Source organism: Ranitomeya imitator, chromosome 10 (assembly GCF_032444005.1).
Source record: "Ranitomeya imitator isolate aRanImi1 chromosome 10, aRanImi1.pri, whole genome shotgun sequence".
Taxonomy (NCBI): domain Eukaryota; kingdom Metazoa; phylum Chordata; class Amphibia; order Anura; family Dendrobatidae; genus Ranitomeya; species Ranitomeya imitator.
In genome coordinates, this window is record NC_091291.1 from 80,244,531 (window position 1) to 80,267,398 (window position 22,868).

At 46.5% G+C, this 22,868-nt stretch overlaps 1 protein-coding gene across 1 annotated transcript in view; it reads right to left on the reverse strand.

Annotated features, from left to right (window-relative positions):
- MCAM (melanoma cell adhesion molecule) overlaps nt 1-22,238 on the reverse strand; it is a 110,449-nt gene extending 88,211 nt beyond the window's left edge. Inside the window, exon 1 of the mRNA XM_069742151.1 lies at nt 22,160-22,238. Coding sequence (XP_069598252.1) covers nt 22,160-22,205 — 46 coding nt within the window. The 5' untranslated portion in view covers nt 22,206-22,238. The remainder of the gene's footprint in view (nt 1-22,159) is intronic.
- Between the last annotated feature and the right edge of the window lie 630 nt (nt 22,239-22,868).

Below are 22,868 nucleotides of genomic sequence, written 5' to 3' on the forward strand. Positions count from 1 at the left end.
CAAGCCAACCGGCTGTTGTTTAATAGCCGGTGTAGACAGGTTGATCGCACTTTTGTAAGGAGGTTGCTTTCCCTGCTCCTTACCTGGAACCACTTAGTCAGACAGCTGGGTTGTCGGGGGGAAGACTTTCTGCCGTGGACAGAACGGACCATGTGACAGCTGGGGGCAGAGAGGAAGAGAAGGGGGTGTGGTTAGAAAAAAGCAGGAGAGCAGAGCGCGGGAGACAGAGGGGACAGTGCGCCAGAGAGAAAGCAGGCTGCAGCGCCGCGCTCCCCGAAAGAGAGCGCTCTCCGTGAGGGCACTGAGGCTGAGATTCCAGCCATAGTGAAGGCGCCTATGTGAGAGTGTGGACTTGGAAGCCTCCATAATCAGAGAAGACGTATGTTAGGGCTAGCGGAACGCACCAAATAATAAGACTGATAGTGTACGGTGCGTTCGTAGCCCGGGGTCCACCGTGCAGAGATGGAACCTGCTGCTGAGTAATGACGGACTATATGGCGGTACTCATAAGTATACTCGCGTGGGTTAAACTTCACCCAACGTGAAGGAAGCGATCCTGTTGCGTCACAGGATCGCGGTACCGCACATAGAAGGCGAGCAAGCAGTCAGCGAACTTAACCCCAACTAGGATTGAAGTCCGATTAGACCACTTGCTGACACAACACCGCAACAGGGTGTCTTAGGCAACTCTTATAATTAGAGCACCGAAGTGCGAACTGTGCCGTGCTGGCAGGCACCACTAAGCACCCAGACGTGGGTCAGGAAGCGCACTACTGGCGCGTGGCGCCGCACTGGCGGTCACAGCAATAGACGCTGATACGTGTGTGACACGTTGAGTGATTTGTCGGGCGCTAGATAGCAGCCATACTCCATATGCGAACAGTCATACAATAGGGTAGGGGTATTTAATGAACGACTTGCACTCACAACAAACACACGTATTCAATTGTACACTAGCGCATGGCCGTGCGGTCATGCACAGTTTATATAGTTGCAGCACAGGAAGTGGCCACAGAAACTATGCCCTTCCAAGACCTGCCAAGAGGTCCAATAGAATGTGCTGCAGAGCCTGAGCACATGACCCTCGATCTCCAACGGGAGATCTTGCCCTGGGCATGCTCAGTGTGCGCAAACAAGGACTTAGTCCCAGGGAAGTCCGCTCGCCGCTGACCAGCACTGACTTTAATGGCAGGAGCAGAAGAAGCAGCAGTAACTCTCTGTACAGAGTGAGAGCGAGCAAGACACTGGGAGCAACGTCCCCGCTGAGCAGACTCCACTGCGGCCGAAGGAGAATGGGAGACCGCAGCGGAGACGGATCGAGATTCCCCCTGTGCAGCAGAGGAAACTCGACTCCTAACATTACCCCCCCTCCTAGGGCCCCCCCCCCCCCTCCTTGGGCCTCGCTACGCTCGAAGGCAGCAATGAGCTGTGGGGCCCGAATGTTTTCAGCAGGCTCCCAAGACCTGTCCTCTGGACCATAACCCTTCCAATCCACCAAATAAAACTTTTTGCCGCGTACCACCTTGCACCCCAAAATAGCGTTCACCTCGTAATCGTCCGTAGACGAACCCGATGTCCCGGCAGATGACTCGGAAAACCGGGACATGTATACGGGTTTCAAGAGGGACACATGAAAGGTGTCGGTGATACCCAAGCGTGGAGGAAGAGCCAGGCAGTAGACCACAGGATTAACCTGTTCGAGAACCTTGAAGGGACCCAAGTAGCGAGGAGCAAACTTAGTGGACTCAACTCGCAGCCTGATGTTACGGGCGGAGAGCCATACCAAGTCGCCAGGGGCAAAAGTCGGAGAGGGGCGCCGATGAACATCGGCGGAGGACCTCATTCTCTCCTTGGAGGCCCAAATGGCATCCTGCGTGCGATCCCAAATGTCCCGTGCCTCCACAGCCCAGTCTGCCACCCTGGGATCAGCAGAAGACACAGGCATGGGCACAGGAACACGCGGATGCTGGTCGTAATTTAAGAGGAATGGAGTCTGACCGGTGGAGTCGGCTACGGCATTGTTAAGTGCAAACTCTGCCCACGGTAGCAAGGATGCCCAGTCATCCTGTCTGGCAGAAACAAAATGTCGCAGATATGTGACCAAGGTCTGGTTGGCCCTTTCTACCAACCCATTCGTCTCGGGATGATATGCCGAAGAGAGATTTAACTCAATACTGAGTAGACGACATAGCTCCCTCCAGAATCGAGACGCAAACTGGGGACCCCGGTCACTAACAATTTTGTCTGGCATACCGTGTAAGCGAAAGATATGCTTGATAAACAAGACAGCCAACGCCCGTGTAGATGGTAGCCGTGGAAGAGGCACCAAATGCACCATTTTGGAAAAATGATCGGTGATCACCCAGATAATGGTGCAATTACGAGACTTGGGTAAGCCAACCACAAAGTTCATCCCGACCATCTCCCAGGGCCTGTCAGCCACGGGCAGAGGATAAAGCAAACCAGCTGGCCGTTGCCGAGAAGTCTTGTTCCTGGCGCAAGAGACACACGCCCGAACGTACTCCGCGACATCACGAGCCATATGCGGCCACCAGTATGTCCTCGCCAGTAACTCTGATGTCCTTTTAGTACCAAAATGTCCACCCACCCTGGACGAGTGCGCCCAAGAGAGAACCTCCGGTCGCAAACTAGATGGAACAAAAGTCTTGCCCGGGGGCACAGACTCCAGCAAAACCGGGGCCACGGTTCTCAAACTCTCGGTGGGGACAATAAGCCGAGGCTCCTCCTCCTCCGCCGCAGATGACACAACGGAGCGAGAGAGAGCGTCGGCCCGAATGTTCTTCTCCCCAGAAAGGAAATGGAGTGTGAAATGAAACCGGGAGAAGAACAAGGACCATCTGGCCTGGCGAGAATTCAACCGCTGAGCTGTCTGCAGATACACCAAATTTTTGTGATCTGTGAAGACTTGGAAGGGAAAACGTGCTCCCTCCAAGAGATGTCTCCACTCCGAGAAAGCCAACTTCATGGCTAGCAACTCCCTGTTCCCGATGGAATAATTCCTCTCTGCTGGTGCGAAGGTCTTGGAGAAAAAGAAGCAAGGATGCTTCCGACCTTGAGCATCCTTTTGGAAGAGGACTGCTCCAGCACCAACAGAAGAGGCATCCACCTCCATGATAAATGGCTTATCAACATCGGGGCGATGAAGAATGGGAGCGCTAGCGAAGTGTGACTTTATAGAGATAAAGGCCTTGGAGACCTCCTCAGACCACAATTTGGGATTCGCCCCCTTCTTGGTGAGGGCAACCAAGGGAGCTACCAAAGTTGAGAAATGTGGGATGAACTGGCGATAATAATTGATGAACCCCATAAAGCGCTGCACCGCTTTAAGAGAATGGGGTTCCTGCCAGTCCATCACAGCCTGTAGTTTGGCAGGATCCATAGCCAATCCCTGGGCTGAGATGATGTAGGCTAGGAAAGGTAAGGACTCCTGCTCAAACATACACTTCTCCAACTTGGCATAGAGGGAGTTTGCCCGTAGGAGGTCGAAGACTTTGCAAACATCTCTCCGGTGGGAGTCAATATCTGGAGAGTAGATGAGAATATCATCCAGATAGACTACGACCGAGGTGGAAAGCATATCCCGGAAGATATCGTTCACAAAGTCTTGGAAAACGGCTGGGGCATTACAGAGCCCAAAGGGCATCACCAGATATTCATAGTGCCCATCCCTGGTGTTAAAAGCCGTCTTCCATTCGTCCCCCTCACGGATGCGAATCAGGTTGTAAGCACCCCGCAGATCTAATTTAGTAAATACCCTTGCTCCCCGAAGCCTATCGAACAGTTCAGATATCAAAGGCAAAGGGTATTTATTCTTAACGGTGATGGCGTTAAGACCCCTGTAGTCTATGCATGGACGCAATTCCCCACTCTTCTTCTGCACGAAGAAGAACCCTGCCCCAGCAGGTGACACTGACTTCCTGATGAACCCTCTTGCCAGATTTTCCTGGATGTACTGTGACATTGCCTCCGTCTCCGGGAGAGATAGCGGATAGACTCGACCCCGGGGAGGCTCAGCACCAGGCAAGAGGTCAATAGGACAGTCATAGGGGCGATGGGGCGGAAGGGTCTCCACCGCCTTTTTGGAGAACACGTCTGCATACGACCAATACTGCTTGGGGAGAGAGGAAAGATCTGCGGGTACCTCAGTTGTAGCTACCTGAACGCACTCCCTCTGACACCTACCCCCACAAGATTCACCCCATCCCAGAATTCTGCCTGAGGACCACTCGATATGAGGAGAGTGGTACCGTAGCCAAGGTATTCCCAACAGGACCTCATCAATTCCCTCTGGAATGACGAGCAGAGAAATAATCTCCTGATGAGATGGCGACATGGACAGAGTAAAAGGGATGGTCTGGTGAGTTATCTGTGAGGGCAGAGTCGACCCATTCACCACTCATACCGTTACAGGTTGAGCTAGCATAACCAGAGGTATTGCGTGGCGTTGGGCGAAGGCAGAAGACATAAAATTGCCTTCCGCCCCAGAATCCACGCAGAGCTCTACCGAGTGGGAGAATGAGCCTAAAGTAATTGTCCCCTTAAAGGACAATTTAGAGGCAAACGTCGCCGTGTCTAGTGTACCTCCACCTACGACCACTAGACGCTGACGTTTCCTCGACCGCTGAGGACATCTGGTGGCTAAATGTCCAGACTGCTGGCAAACATGACAGACCCTGAGTGCACAAGCGGTCCGGGACTTAGGTCCCGCTTGTGACACTTCCCTGGCCTCATGTGACTCAGGAACCAGGACCGGAGATTCCAGAGGTTTGGCGAAAGTAGGAGCCAGCCGAAACCTCTGCCTACACTGGGCTCGCTCTAACCTCCGCTCGTTAAAACGGAGGTCAATTTGAGTGGAGACTGTTATTAACTCCTCCAATGTGGCAGGAATCTCCCTAGTGGCCAGAGCGTCCTTTACATGGTCAGCCAAGCCCCTCCAAAATATGGGGATAAGAGCTTTATCCGACCATTCCAGCTCAGATGCTAAAGTGCGGAATTGGACGGCAAAATGACTGACCAAGGACTCACCCTGAGTTAATGCCAGCAGTTGGAGCGCAGTGTCATGGGTGACTTGAGGTCCTAAAAAGACCTGTTTTAAAGTGCTCAAAAACAGAGGAGCACTCTGCACCACATGATCGCCACGCTCCCACAGCGGCATAGCCCATTCCAACGCCCTGTCCGACAATAGAGACACAATAAATCCCACCTTAGCCCGCTCTGTGGGGAAACGTGCAGCCAGAAGCTCGAGATGAATAGAGCACTGACTCACGAATCCCCTACAAAATTTGCTATTACCAGAAAATTTTTCTGGCAGCGGGAGGCGAGAAAATGTCGGAACAGGGGTGGCAATGGACAAAGTTGCTGCAGCCACGCTGGCAGCCTGTACAGCAACTGCGGTAACATCCACAGCTGAGGTTGCGCTCTCGAGAGCCGCCAACCTACCCTCCAGCTGCTGTATATACCGCAGGGATTGCTGTTTGTCCGTCATCACTAGCCAGACCCTGGCGCTAGTGTAATGTTAGGGCTAGCGGAACGCACCAAATAATAAGACTGATAGTGTACGGTGCGTTCGTAGCCCGGGGTCCACCGTGCAGAGATGGAACCTGCTGCTGAGTAATGACGGACTATATGGCGGTACTCATGTGACTAGAAACTAAATGGCAGGACTTATGTGCTATCTGAAGCTGACTAGTGTAATATCGGCAGAACTCAACTTAATTTACGTTAAGCTCTTATTCCCTGAACGGTGAAATGGTGGTAAATGATTGACCGCTCCTATCCTTCAAATTTTATTACACCTCGTTCTGAAGCATTATGTATTTTGGACATTTTTGATTGAAAAGAGAAACCTGGTTTGATGCACAGGAAAATTGTATCTTATGGACTTATTAGCTATGCCTCTAATTACAAAGCATGAGCTGGGTCTTCAAGAATGTGAACAATAGAAGTAGGTTCCTTATTAGGGAAGTAAGGTCCTTATAAGGGCTGTAGGACAAATTTACATTAACCGACCGGGGACATAAACGACTGCTGATCACCTGCATGCAAGCCAACCGGCTGTTGTTTAATAGCCGGTGTAGACAGGTTGATCGCACTTTTGTAAGGAGGTTGCTTTCCCTGCTCCTTACCTGGAACCACTTAGTCAGACAGCTGGGTTGTCGGGGGGAAGACTTTCTGCCGTGGACAGAACGGACCATGTGACAGCTGGGGGCAGAGAGGAAGAGAAGGGGGTGTGGTTAGAAAAAAGCAGGAGAGCAGAGCGCGGGAGACAGAGGGGACAGTGCGCCAGAGAGAAAGCAGGCTGCAGCGCCGCGCTCCCCGAAAGAGAGCGCTCTCCGTGAGGGCACTGAGGCTGAGATTCCAGCCATAGTGAAGGCGCCTATGTGAGAGTGTGGACTTGGAAGCCTCCATAATCAGAGAAGACGTATGTTAGGGCTAGCGGAACGCACCAAATAATAAGACTGATAGTGTACGGTGCGTTCGTAGCTCGGGGTCCACCGTGCAGAGATGGAACCTGCTGCTGAGTAATGACGGACTATATGGCGGTACTCATAAGTATACTCGCGTGGGTTAAACTTCACCCAACGTGAAGGAAGCGATCCTGTTGCGTCACAGGATCGCGGTACCGCACATAGAAGGCGAGCAAGCAGTCAGCGAACTTAACCACAACTAGGATTGAAGTCCGATTAGACCACTTGCTGACACAACACCGCAACAGGGTGTGTTAGGCAACTCTTATAATTAGAGCACCGAAGTGCGAACTGTGCCGTGCTGGCAGGCACCACTAAGCACCCAGACGTGGGTCAGGAAGCGCACTACTGGCGCGTGGCGCCGCACTGGCGGTCACAGCAATAGACGCTGATACGTGTGTGACACGTTGAGTGATTTGTCGGGCGCTAGATAGCAGCCATACTCCATACGCGAACAGTCATACAATAGGGTAGGGGTATTTAATGAACGACTTGCACTCACAACAAACACACGTATTCAATTGTACACTAGCGCATGGCCGTGCGGTCATGCGCAGTTTATATAGTTGCAGCACAGGAAGTGGCCACAGAAAATTTGCCCTTCCAAGACCTGCCAAGAGGTCCAATAGAATGTGCTGCAGAGCCTGGGCACATGACCCTCGATCTCCAACGGGAGAGCTTGCCCTGGGCATGCTCAGTGTGCGCAAACAAGGACTTAGTCCCAGGGAAGTCCGCTCGCCGCTGACCAGCACTGACTTTAATGGCAGGAGCTGAAGAAGCAGCAGTAACTCTCTGTACAGAGTGAGAGCGAGCAAGACACTGGGAGCGACGTCCCCGCTGAGCAGACTCCACTGCGGCCGAAGGAGAATGGGAGACCGCAGCGGAGACGGATCGAGATTCCCCCTGTGCAGCAGAGGAAACTCGACTCCTAACAACGTATCCCCTTACAGTGAACTGAGCGCGCAGCCCCGGTGACCACACTGACAAGCCAGGACCCCTGAGTGTGATAATGTAATCTGCTCAGTGTGTGTGTAGCATTGCTGCTGCAGAAAGAGAGACTGCCAGCCTGATATACAGAGACCCACAGCAGAATGGCTGTTACTTCCTGCTTCCAGCTTCACTGGGAGAAAAGGCTGCAGAGACTTAACCCCGGAGTCTCCAGTTCCCAGGAGACAGAGGAGAGACTTCAGGATCTTCAAGTGCTGCTGGTGACTGAACCCACATTAGTATAAGGACCCTCCAGTCAGGACCGCCCTGGACTGATAAGTTACAAGAACATTCGTTAACCGTTGCGATTCCGCTTAACTGTTTACTGTTTGCTTTATCTCTATTAACCCCCTGTTTACTCCCTGCAAGGAGATTCTTACTCCTGTTAATAAATTCCCCTCAACAGTTGGTCTGTCTGTTCTGTGGTGACATACTCAACCCTGCACCCTACTACACTTTCATACGCACTGAATGGTTGTTAGTATGGTTGTTCTGTGAGCATAGGACGGCATGTTCTCAGCTGCACATTTTTTTTTACTCAGGACAATATACTGCTGAGTATACTGATTTTCAGACGGGATATTTAAACAGGCCGATAATCAGGAAAGAAATGTTCCCAAGGATGCTTGTTCCCTATTATTGGCCAGTGCAAATGCTCTTAGGCCACGTATGCATTTAGATGTGCACATTTTGTTCTTATCCTCTGCTGTAATACTATTTGTTACAATATTGTACCTGAATGATCACTCTAATTTCAACAAATTTTGCCTAAAGAAGCACTCCCATTTCAGTTCTTGTTTGAAGAGTTTTCATCCAGTCTCCTGGGTCATCTTGCATGCACCACTATTTTGAGGTCTAGCCACAGAATTACAATGATGTTCAGAACAGGGGACTGTGAGGGTCATTGTAAAAACTTTCAGCTTCCAACTGTTGGGGTAGTCTATTGTGGATTTTGATGTGTGTTTAAGATCATTATCAATCTGTAGATTTTCAACTTCAATTTTTTTATAGATGGTGTTATGCTTACATCAATAATTTGTTGAAATTTCATTAAATCCATTCTTCCCTTATTCCGTGAAATGTTCCCCGTGCCATTGGTTGCAACACAACCCCAAGCATGACTGATCCACCCCCATGCTTAATGGTTGGCGAGATATTATTTTCCTGAAATTCTATGCCTTTTTTTCTCCACATATACGTTTGATCATTGTGGCCAAAGAGTAGTATTTAAAGCCGGTCCACAGGACTTGTTTCCAAAATGCATCAGGCTTGTTTACATGTTTTCTTCCATAATTCTGACACCCAATTTTATGGTGATGATGCAGTAGACCAATGTACCACAATTTCAGAGTCTGCTAAATATTTTCTAAAGACTTCTGCAGTCAAGCTTTTTGAGAACCTAAATGGATTCCTATTAAATATGTGCTCTGATGGCTGAAACCCCAGGTTTCGTTTGGGTGGATGGGGTTTTGTCCTTTGAACCCCATCATTTTTCCCCAAAGTGAAAGCCATTCAGAGAATCTAAAGTCTCTCACGGGAATGCTGGCTCCCATCCTTCCCTACAGAGACTAGGCTCTTTGTCTCAGAAGGGTCGCAAACGACACCTCACTAGTCAGGAGTTAGGAGTGAAGGAAGAGAGTGAAACCAGTCACAGGGAGTGTGACAGACTAGGACGCATACTTGATGTGAGTCCAAAGAGAAGATTTTCTGTGGTAACAATCTCTGCAACTGTACTCCATATAGTGGAAGTCTAGATCTTAGTATGGACAGAACATACTGAATCTTGGGAAGTGGGGCAAACAAGGAAGGAGAGCTCAACTGCATCAGATACTGCGGGGAGCACAAGGAGGTACGCACTGGGAAATTGGCTATGGTCAGTGAAAGACAGATCGAAAGAATGAAGAATTCAAGTCAGGCATGTCGTATTGCTTAAATGTTGATAATCATCGACAATCGACCAGCCTACAACCTGCAGTTAGCACCGATAGACTAAACCACTGCACGACCAGCTCTATCCTCACCTACTGTATCCTCACCCATCCCTTGTAGATTGTGAGCCTTCGCGGGCAGGGTCCTCTCTCCTACTCTACCAGTTGTGACTTGTATTGTTCAAGATTATTGTACTTGTTTTATTATGTATACCTCTCTCCACATGTAAAGCCCCATGGAATAAATGGTGCTATAATAATAATAAATAATAATAATAATCAGTGATGTGTCGCCACATGAAACCTATATGTCACCTCTTTGTAAACCAGAAGATGTGAAAACTGATGTGAAAAACCTGCTACTTACTGTCTATATGTTACGCCAGCTCTAACTGTAAAATTCACTTTATTTTCATAAAATAGACCGAATCCTTCATTATTTGTACACTTATATAATATTATGTGGCTGCTACTTGATTGGAGCAGCATTATATGTTGAATATTTTGCAGGAATACTATAACCAGTGACCTTACAGACATTGAATGCTAAGTTTAGTCCTAGCTTAAATAGGGCAGACTCTACTATGACCTCTGCTTCTTGTCTTGCTAATGGTCCCATTTATTAAATTGCCACTACTGATTGTCTCTGGCACTCAACCCTACTTTCTCACCAATGCAAATATGCCAACTCACTGTCTACCTCCCCTTCACTACACATGAAGGGGAGGTAGAGGTCACTACACATGGAGAGCAGATAGAGATCACTACAGATAGAGAGCAGATAGAGATCACTACAGATAGAGAGCAGATAGAGATCACTACAGATAGAGAGCAGATAGAGATCACTACAGATAGAGAGCAGATAGAGATCCCTACACATGGAGGGAAGGCAGAGATCACTGCACATGGAGGACAGGTAGAGATCACTGCACATGAAGGACAGGTAGAGATCACTACACATGAAGGGGAGGTAGAGATCACTACACATGGATGACAGGTAGAGATCACTACACATGAAGGGCAGATAGAGATCACTACAGATAGAGAGCAGATAGAGATCACTACACATGGAGGGAAGGCAGAGATCACTGCACATGGATGACAGGTAGAAATCACTACACATGGATGACAGGTAGAGATGACTACACATGGATGACAGGTAGAGATCACTACACATGGAGGGCAGATAGAGATCACTACACATAGAGGGCAGATAGAGATCCCTACACATGGAGGGCAGGTAGTGATCACTACACATGAAGGGGAGGTAGAGATCACTACACATGTATGACAGGCAGAAATCACTACACATGGAGGGCAGGTAGAGATAATTACAGAGGACAGGTAGACATCACTACACATGGAGGGCAGGAAGAGATCACTACACATGAAGGGGAGGTAGAGATCACTACACATGGAGGGCAGATAGAGATCCCTACACATGGAGGGAATGCAGAGATCACTGCACATAGAGGGCAGGTAGTGATCACTACACATGAAGGGGAGGTAGAGATCACTACACATGTATGACAGGTAGAAATCACTACACATGGAGGGCAGGTAGAGATAATTACAGAGGACAGGTAGACATCACTACACATGGAGGGCAGGAAGAGATCACTACACATGAAGGGGAGGTAGAGATCACTACACATGGAGGGCAGATAGAGATCCCTACACATGGAGGGAATGCAGAGATCACTGCACATAGAGGGCAGGTAGAGATCACTACACATGAAGGGGGGGTAGAGATCCCTACACATGGAGGGAAGGTAGAGATCACTGCAAATGGAGGGCAGGTAGAGATCACTACACATGGAGGGCAGGTAGAGATCACTACACATGGAGGGCAGGTAGAGATCACTACACATGGACGGCAGGTAGAGATCACTACACATGGAGGGCAGGTAGAGATCACTACACATGGAGGGCAGGTAGAGATCACTAGACATGGAGGGAAGGTAGAGATCACTGCAAATGGAGGGCAGATAGAGATCACTACACATGGAGGGCAGGTAGAGATCACTACACATGTAGGGCAGGTAGAGATCACTACACATGGACGGCAGGTAGAGATCACTACACATGAAGGCGAGGTAGTGATCACTACACACAGAGGACAGGAAGAGATCGCTATACATGGGGGCGGGTAGAGTTCACTACACATAGAGGGCAAGTAAGGAGCACTACACATGGTAGACTGGTAAAGAGCCCTAAACATGGAGGGCAGGTAGAGATCACTACACATGGAGGGTCTAGGTGATGACCCAGTGCATGGATGCCAGAAAAAACAGGGTGAAACATTCCTTTTGCAGGATGTTGTTAAAAACCAAGTAAATAGATAGAATATGTGGGGTCCACTTATCAAAACAGCACCAAAGAATAAAAAAACCTTAAAAATTAGCCTTTATTAATATCTAAAAAGGTATGAAAACTAATGCGAAGTCAGAACTTTTTGTGAGGATATAGAGGGAATTTTTTGTTTTGGGTAGTCTTGAATTATAGCAGGCATTCTGACCCTAATCGGACCTTATGGATTTGATTTCCTGCCTTACAACGGAGGTTGACACCCAAAAGATTTGATATGGTACCCCGCTCCTCGTCGGCTTTCCCTCAGAAACCCTAATTGTCCCTATTACAATACATACAAATGTATACAATAGATAATAGAATGATACAGTAAAGTTGCTGCTGGGATTCTGAATAATTGCCCCAAAGATAAATATCTATAAATATCAATAGGAGGTTCCATATGAAACACCTAATGCCTTTACATGTCTCTCAGATAGTGGGAGTGAAACACAGCATGATAGTGCAGTTTCTAATTCAGATTCTCATCATGTCCTATATGGCAGATTGCAACTTAGACAAATAATAAGACAATAGGTATTAAAAATAAGATGAAGGCAAAAACTGATATAGACTGATAACGTGCATTGTGCCCAAGATTATCGCACATCTATCCCACATATCAAAAATATACTAGAATCCAAGGTGCAAAGTATAGGCGTCTTTGTCATTGGATGAGCCTTTGCATCCCAAATGTCATAAACGATCCCTTTGTCACTACGCGTTTCACAACCTCCTTTTTAGGAGTCATCATGGGACCATGTTAGGAGAAACCTCAATGAGTCAATGGACAGATGTGGGCCATGGGTCAGCCCCCGACATATAGAGTGTATTCCATGGAATTACTAAGAAATTATTTCACGGATTCTTCTTTTCGACTAGCTGTAGAGAAAGCAGCCAACATCCAATATCTCATCACAGCATAATGTCCTTTTTTTTCTCTATATCTAGGAAATTTCATGGTGAGCAGTATCTCCTCATAAGTCAATGAGTCGAATATAACTCTTTGCAGAAAGACTTATGGTTTTTTAATGAAAAGCACATGAGGGAATCCAGAGATCTGATGATCTAATTACTCGATCAGTGTTACATAATAAAAACCATTATTACATGGTAAAAAAACCAGACATTGCTGAGAAAAGTAAATCTTTGAAAATATGCATTTCATGTGTTTCTGTTAAGTGGGGTGCAACATTCTTTTTGCCCCAAAATAAAAATTATATGTTGCTTTTTATGTGTGTTTTTTGCCCTTATTTTAGATAGGTTAGCCAAAAAGAAGTTAAATCTCTTTCCAGACTTTGCACTGGCATGGTACGAAATTATCTAGGGGTCTTTACATGCAGAAACACCCTTGTGGATATGATCTTGGAAAAAGGGAGGGTTTCATTATTTGCTGTGTGTACATTTGGGGCAAATAGGGCACACACAAGAACATACATTGATTTTTTGTTGTTTCCTTTTGGACCTAGCACCAGTGTAATTTAGACCTGTCTAGCGGTGAGCAGCCCGATTGTACAGTACACCCTCCATACAGGAAGTGGATCCAAAACTGCATTCATCCATGTCACGCAACACGTGTCCCGAAAGGAGATTTCTTATTAATTTTATTACTGATTCACCTCCAATGAAACTTAACAAGCTTTATATGCAGTATATACACCGTATGTTTATTTATTTTACTTATTTAGCACAATTAATGCCACAGAGCCTTATGTACATAATCATCTCTGTCTCTCCTAATTTTACTCACAATCTAGATTCCCTATCAGTATCTCCTTGAACACACTGAAGCAAAGATTTTGGCTCACTCATCCACACAGATGTTCTCCAGATCTTTGATTTTTCTCGGCTGTTGCTGCTCAACATTGAGTTTCAGCTCCGTCCAAAGATATCTATTGGGTTCAGGTCTGGAGACTGGCTATGGCACTCCAGGACCTTGAAACGTTTCTTACGGAGCCACTCCTTAATTGCCCTTGTTGTGTGTTTTGGGTCATTGTGATGATGGAAGACCCAGCCATGATTCATCTTCAATGCTTTTTCTGAGGGAAGGAGGTTATTGGCCAAAATGTTGCGATACATGACCCCTTCCATCATCCCTCCAATACGGTGCAGTCGTCCTGTCCTCTTTGCAGAAAAGCACCTCCACAGTATGATTTTTACCCCACCATGGTTCACAGTTGGAACCGTGTTCTTGGGGTTGTACTCATCGTTCTTCCTCCAAACATGGCAAGTAGAGTTGATACCAAAAAGTGCTATGTTGGTGCCATCTGACCACATGACCTTCTCCCTTGCCTCCCCTGGATTAACCAGATGGTCACTGGTGAACTTCAAATGGGCCTAGACATGTGCTGGCATGTGCCCTGCAAGATTTTAATCCATGAAGGTATAAAGTGTTACTAACGGTAACGTTTGAGACTGTGGTCCCAGCTCTCTTCAGGTCATTGACCAGGTCCTCCCGTGAAGTTGTGGGTAATTCCTGACCATTCTCAGAGTCATCCTTAACTCACAAGGCAAGATGTTGCATGGAGCCCCAGAACGAGGAACATTGACAGTCATCTTGTTTGTAATTACTCTATATATGAGTTTCACTTTTTGTATTGAAGAATTGAAATAAACTAACTTTTTGATGATATTGTAATTTTGTGAGAAGCACTTCCATTTCCCAGAGACACTTCTGGCTATGTCTTATCTACCACTCACACTTATAGCAGTGGCTTATCATCCCACAGACACTTCTGGCATCGGCTTATCTTCCACATACACTTTTGACAATGGCTTATTTCCCACAGAGATTTCTGACAATAGCTTATTTCCCACATACACTTCTGTCAGTGGCTTATCTCCCACAAACACTTCTGGCAATGACTTTTCTCTTTCGGGCACTTCTGGCAATGACTTATCTCCTACAGACACTTCTAGCAGCGGTTTATCTCCCATAGACACTTCTGGCAGTGGACTATTTTCAACATACATTTCTAGTGGTGACTTATCTCCAGCAGACACTTCTGGCAGTGGCTTATCTCTGGAAGACACTTCTAGCTGTGGTTTATTTTCCACACACACTTCTGGCAGTGGCTTATCCCTCACAGACACTTCTGGCAGTGGCTTATCTCCGACAGACACTTCTGGCAATGGCTTATCTGCCACAGACACTTCTGGCAATGACTTATGTTCTACAGACAGTTCTGGCAGTGGTGTATCTCATACAGACACTTTGGGCTTATCTCCGACAGACACTTCTGGCAGTGGCTTATTCCTCACAGACACTTCTGGCAGTGGCTTATCTCCGACGGACACTTCTGGCAGTGGCTTATGTTCTACAGACAGTTCTGGCAGTGGTGTATCTCGTACAGACACTTTGGGCTTATCTCCGACAGACACTTCTGGCAGTGGCTTATTCCTCACAGACACTTCTGGCAGTGGCTTATCTCCGACAGACACTTCAGGCAGTGGCTTATTCCTCACAGACACTTCTTGCAGTGGCTTATCTCCAACAGACACTTTAATGGCTTATCTCCCACAGACACTTCTGGGCCCGCAGTGGCTTATCTCCAACAAACACTTGGATAAGTGGCTTATCTGCCACAGACACTTCTGGCAATGACTTATGTTCCACACACAGTTCTGGCAGTGGTGTATCTCGTACAGACACTTTGGGCTTATCTCCTAAAGACACTTTTGGCAGTGTCTTATCTTTTGAAGACACTTTTGGCAGTGGCTTATGCAGTGCCCCAGAGTCCTGGTCATTGCAGTAATGTCGTTCTTCCACCAAGGGGGAGTGATGTTACGTCTGATGGCACCAAAGGGGTTCACCTTACCAGGTATCACAAAACACACAACACACTTCACACTCCAGTCCACCAGGGGGAGCAAAAGGTTCTATCTACAAGGCCACTCCTCACATTAGGGTAAAACTGGTGGGTTGGGGAGGAAGTTAGAGAGTTCCTGGCTGGAGACCAATGAGGAAAGGTCTCCAGGTCGAGCTGGCTGGAGTGATCTCCAGTCAGAGCAAGACTGCGGTCTGAGGAGGACAGAAAGCACACAGAGTTGCGCCTGCAACCCATGCGGCAGCATCCTAAGAAAGGACACGAAAGGAATTGTGTTGTAGGGAGTGAGCCACAAAGTCACGCAAAAGGAGAACAAAAACCAGAAGGAGTCCTGTCCGAAGAGAGGCTGCCTCCTTCTGGAGCGTGGGCCGGTGGCTGGAACACCGAGGGAGTAATAGACTCTACGCTTTACTTCAGAGACCGGCAGGACAGTCAATTCCAAGTTGGCTGTCCGACCTAAACACCTAAGCAGACACGGTGGCAATTGTAGAGAAGGGGCGTCTGTAGGGTCCCTATAAAATAGCCTCAGGCCATCGCCGTCATATGGGTTTGTCCTATCCATCTGGGGGACAGAGAGAGAGAAAGACATAACATCCACAAAAGTTGTGAGGACCTTACCGAGTTGCTCAGCAGGGGGGTACTACAACGCACAAGCGCTAGAAGGAAGGCTACTGATTTCCACCTGGATAAGGGGACTCTGGAATTGCCACATCAGACCAGCCGGACCCTGCCTACCCTGTCATCCGGCACTCTGGACTGCGGATGCTGAAGCCTTCAGTAAAGGTAAAGAGACTGCACCCATTGTGTCCTCGTTATTCGCCGTGCCTTACATCATCCACCATCATCATATACACTTCTGGGAAGTCCTGGGGAAATACTTCACCTGTGGGAAGGTACACCATCTAGCTGCCATAACATCACCCTAGCGGACCCCTGAGCAGCGTCGGTCACTCTGACCGAATACCACAGGTGGCGTCACGAACAATACCATTATCTTCGAACTCTGCCTTTTATTGGGCGCACCTCATAGGGCCATGGTCTGGGTCGGACCACCGTGACATCCTCGCTGAGGGAACTAAAGGACCTGGTACCAAGTACCCCATTGCCCTTACGCAGGGGCGATCCACTTATCTCCCACAGACACTTCTGGTAGTGGCTAACCTCCCACAGACACTTCTGGTAATGACTTTTCTCCTTCGGACACTTCTGGCAATGACTTATCTTCCACAAACAGTTCTGACAGTGCCTTATCTCCCAAAGACACTTTGGGTAATGACTTATCTCCCACAGACAGTTCTGGCAGTGACTTATCTCCCACAGACACTTCTGGCAATGACTTATCTCCCACAGACACTTCTGGCAGTGCCTTATCTCCCATAGACACTTCTAGCAATGACTTATCTCCCACAGTTACTTCTGGCAGTGACTTATCTCCCACAGACACTTCTGGCAGTGACTTATCTCCCACAGACACTTCTGGCAATGACTTATCTCCCACAGACACTTCTGGCAGTGACTTATCTCCAACAGACACTTCTGTCAATGACTTATCTCTCACAGACACTTCTGGCAGTGACTTATCTCCCACAGACACTTCTGGCATGCCTTATCTCCCACGGACACTTCTAGCAATGAGAGAAAACCAAAAAAGATGGCCTAGGTCTAGTATTAGCAGACAAAACCAAAAAGTTACAAAAAAGTCCTAAAAAATATTCTTTAATAGCAATAATTAAAACAAGGGACTAGAAACCACATATACCAAACTGAAAAATAAAGGTAGGGAGCCCAAAAATAGGATCAGATAGTCGTTAAATACAAAAAACATTAATAAGGAAAGGACTAGGAAAGATAGAGGTGTCTTACCCTAATGGAGTCCCTTCCTTGCAGCGGAGGTTGGCACCCTGGGATACGATATGGCGCCCCCGCTCAATGTAGACTGACCCTAAAAACCCTAAAAGGTATCCCTACCAAAGCCACCACCCAAAACACACCACAAAAAAAATGTATCACAAAAAAAATATGTATAGTGAATAAATAAATACACTAATGTGCTGTTGCTGCTACTGGCTGTCGGAGCAAAAACAATGACGCTAGTGAGCCTTGCTCAATGCCCTCTGAGGAAATGTCAAAAACTCTGCTTGACATTAATACTAGGAGAATAAGTGATTTAAAGAGATGTATGTATAAAACAATAGACACTACTCTTCTGGTAATGACTTATTTCCCACAGACACTTCTGGCAATGACTTATCTCCCACAGACACTTCTGGCAGTGACTTATCTCCCACAGACACTTCTGGCAGTGACCTATCTCCCACAGACACTTTGGGTAATGACTTATCTCCCACAGACACTTCTGGCAGTGACTTATCTCTCACAGACACTTCTGGTAATGACTTATCTCCCACAGACACTTCTGGCAGTGACTTATCTCCCACAGACACTTCTGGCAATGACTTATCTCCCACAGACACTTCTGGCAATGACTTATCTCCCACAGACACTTCTGGCAGTGACCTATCTCCCACAGACACTTTGGGTAATGACTTATCTCCCACAGACACTTCTGGCAGTGACTTATCTCCCACAGACACTTCTGGCAATGACTTATCTCCCACAGACACTTCTGGCAATGACTTATCTCCCACAGACACTTCTGGCAATGACTTATCTCCCACAGACACTTCTGGCAGTGACCTATCTCCCACAGACACTTTGGGTAATGACTTATCTCCCACAGACACTTCTGGCAGTGACTTATCTCCCACAGACACTTCTGGCAGTGACTCATCTCCCACAGACACTTCTGGTAATGACTTATCTCCCACAGACACTTCTGGTAATGACTTATCTCCCACAGACACTTCTGGCAGTGCCTTATCTCCCACAGACACTTCTGGCAGTGACTTATCTCCCACAGACACTTCTGGCAGTGACGTATCTCCCACAGACACTTCTGGCAGTGACTCATCTCCCACAGACACTTCTGATAACGACTTATCTCCCACAGACACTTCTGGTAATGACTTATCTCCCACAGACACTTCTGGCAGTGACTCATCTCCCACGGAGACAAAAGATTCAGACCAGGGGTCCCCAACTCCAGGCCTCGAGGGCCGCCAACAGTGCAGGTTTTCAGGATTTCTTTAGTATTGCATCGGTGGTAATGTGATCATCTGCACAGGTGATGATTCCAACCCCTGTGCAATACTAAGGAAATTCTGAAAACCTGCACTGTTGGCGGCCCTCGAGGCCTGGAGTGGGGGACCACTGATTCAGACATTTGAATTCCAGCTGCCTGGTAATTATTTCACCGGTCATCATCTGTTAGTAAGCATCAGAAGGCACAGGTCCACATATAAATTAATTGGTTTGCAGATCCCTCCAATATCAGCTGATTCGGTTGAGAAATATATACATTTGTGAATCAGTATTCTTTCATTTTCATCCCAATTCTTTCTATGCTGAGTCCGGTAGGTGGCCCTACTTAGTGACTGACAAGTAGGTCTCTAGGCACAGCCAAATAGGGAAGACTACCAGTCATTGAGTAGAACTGCTACTGGACTCTTTATCTTAAAAAAAAAGTGGAAATTTAAAACAATAAATTGCACGTTATTCTGAATCTTTTCTTTATAAAACTATATATAAGCCTTCTCAGCATGCTCCGGATCTGTAATAAACTGTCCAAAGATAAGAGTTCACAATATATGACTCAGCAGGCAGCGGAAATCTATAAAAACTTTTATTCATATTACAATGGCCGTATCTTTTTAAGAGCAGAAGTCACTTTATCACGTCTTGTCTTCCATAGATAAAATTTGTACAGTACTCAACATTTACATGTAGCCACAACATTCTAATCAAACAACAGTGTGGTTTCCAAATGTTTCCCATTCTGAGCTGTAAGGGGCTTTTACCCTGCAAGATAATCGTGAACGAGCATGGTTAAAAACGCTCATTTCATGGTTACCTTGCTGTATAGACAGGCAGCCGACCACGAGCAACTCACTTATTCATCGGATGAAATGATCTTTTGCCCTGCGCAATTCTATGTTCAGATCTAGCAGGAGGGTCACCACACAATGCATCCACAACTGGATTCTTTTTAATGTTGTAAATCTCCTCTAATAGCTCTAGTGATATCGTATAATGCGGAAGAATAACTTAAGGTTCCTGGGGCATAAATGCAAATTCTGTAATAGAGTCTTCTCCCAAATATCCACGAGGCATTAATAATACTGATGTCTTCCTATGGGACAAAGAGCCAGTTGGGCCCCTTGAGCACAAGAACCCCCTCTGTGCCACGTACAGCCTCATCCATGGATTGACTACATGAAAGTCACCATCTACATTAAATGGCTTTCCAATAGATAGTAAAGCTCAACAATATCAGCTGATCGTGCATGGTGGCTCAGTGGTTAGCTGGGATCCTGGGTTCAAATCCTACCAAGGACAACATCTGCAAGGAGTTTGTATATTCTCCCCGTGTTCTCGTGGGTTTCCTCCAGTTTCTCTGGTTTCCTCCCACACTCCAAAGACATACTGAGAGGGACTCTAGATTGTGAGCCCCAATGGGGACAGTGATCAAAAAGGTATGTAAGGCGCTATGGAATATGAAAGTGCTATATAACCAAAGCATAATAAATAAATAAATTGTGAATCCAACTCTCAGCATAATCAGTTGACTAAAAGACTTGCAAAACTTCGGAACCGTCATAGCGCCGTTCATTGTGGCAGCAAATGGTACTGCAGATTTATCTGTCTGCGCTCCATTTCCAAATAGCTGATCAGTGGGGGTCCTGAGAGCCACCCCCTATATGATTCTCTTTCTAAAGATTAATCAGTTTTGATATTCATGACATATTTTGCATGGATCATATCTTGAACTTTTGTAAAATGTACTATATGTAGTGGCTGCAGGGAGTGACAACACTATATATACTATATACACACACACATACTTGTATATGGAAATAGTAATAAAGGGCACAATGCATGATATTAGACTATTGTTCTATCAATGATTTCAGTAAGTCACACGCTGATACATAATGCATAGACATGGGTATATGAACATCATCATATTTTGGATACAGGTCCAGTAAAATACACATGGCCCTACTGAATATGCCGTTGACTTGGACTGGTTCTACCAAGATGGCTACAAGAACGAATCACCGATAATTGGAATTCCATTATGTGCGGAGGGATGAGACTCCCATGTGTAATTTCCCTTGCCAGTAAATGAATGGTAAAACATACCGTGTTAATAACTGCATTATGGAGGTTCCACAAGCATCTATTGTTTAGTCCATTTGTAAGGAAAGGGGAGGGAAGGCGGCTTCGGAAGGGATGACGTCAGAGAGGTTACAGGGGTGAGGGCTATTCTTTGGAAGAATGGGGAGATGCATTTGGAGTTTTCTGGTTAAAATGAGTAAATGTCAATGTGAGACAATCTACATAGTGTGCATGCACTGAGAGGCCATAGAATAGAATTTGGGAGGGGCGGCCGTGCATCACCACCACCACTAAAATAGCCCCGTTACATTCATGCTCAGCATCTCCCATACACACCCACTAAGTGCAATGCACACCACCAGTGACACGGGAGACATATATGACATTCCACACGCCAGGCTTAGGAATAACCCTGGTGCACATGTTCTGCATTGTTTAGAATGAGACCTTTGTAGAATTTATTAAATAAGGCAAAGCATCACGTCACATCTTCTGCACCAAGGCTCATGTATAAAGCTCAGCCGTAGAAATTCTAAGCAAACAGTAGACAAAGAATAAAACATGGAAGAGCCAAGAGGCAAAGTGACTTACAGGTGCACTTTCTCTTTAAGAGAAGCCTGTGCAGCTCCTGATTGTTGTGGCAGGAAGCTTGCAGTGATGCTGATGGAGTGATCCTGTAAGGCTCCTCACATTAGGCTCGTCCCCAGGTAATCCATCATCTCAGCCGCCCATTCACACCAGATGGAAACTTAGGGTGAAATTTCATGTTTCAAGTTTCTTTGTAGCAAAATAAATCCCTTCTATTCTCCATAATGGGGAATTTAATTGTTACCGTCTATCCATACAAAATCAATAATATTAGTGACACTGCTTTGATTTTATTTTTTTGCAGGTTGTTTTGCGGTTTGTCGGCTTTCATCATTTTGCTCGTTTACACGCTGCGATTATGGTGATGGGATGATATCGGAAATTGCTGGATGAAACCTTAGCCTGGAGACCTCACCCAGTACTGATAGGCATACACTACAGCAGTTTTATCATTTTGAGCCTTAATTATAATTTTGCTAATCTTTTTTTCATGATCATTTTTAGTGATAATAAGCGTCATAAAGTTTCCAGCCCCAATAAAAGTCAATGATCCCTCCATGATCACAAGTACGCAGCCAAACGCAGCGGCGACTCAGGCAATAACCATATACAATAACAATATGTGCATGCGAAAATAATAATAAAAAATATATATATATATATATACACACACACACACACATCATGGCAATAATAGGAACATATAGTGAGAAGGACGGTCAGTGGATGCAGAACACACATATAGGGCCATTACCTCTGCAGCTGAGCAGGCACAGGGAGAGCAGGATCAGTATATCCATGGTCCTGTAGTCACTGTACACAGCAGCCTGCAGAAGCTGGAGAACACTGAGAGCAGAGCCTGACGTCAGGTGGGAGAGGCAGAGGGGGCGGACATACAGCACAGACCCCACCACACACAAGCAGGCCTGACTACTGCAGCTCAGGGCTCCAGGTGCTGCCAGGGACACAGGGGGCTTTAAAGGCTACAGTTTCCTGAACTTCTAGAGATGTTCCATCCATTTTTTCTGCAATTTTGCTGTCGATCCGGCATTTTAGCGAATATTTATTATACTACCATATGATATTCAATGAATTTTGTTTTCCAGCCTTTAGACTTTTATCGTTTTTCATTAATTGTACCAATATTTTTCCACAAAACCGATGTTGCAAGACAAAAGCGAATATTTTTCCTTTGTCCCGTATCAAAAAATACCATGGAAGTTCATAGGTAAATACGCCATGAGCGCACTTATTTTTGCCCTGGAATCAAGGAGTTAAAGCTTTATTATTTGCACCAAAAACGCTGTAGCAGTTGGACTTTACCTAACACATCAGGCCGCTGGGGTACAGGCGGATTCCTAGACCCCTTTTTTATACAGATCATATCGTTGTTCTCTTGGTGATGTCCGCAGAAGGTTATAGTTTTCGATGGCGCAGCTGTCCGTTATCACCGAGGGCTTGTT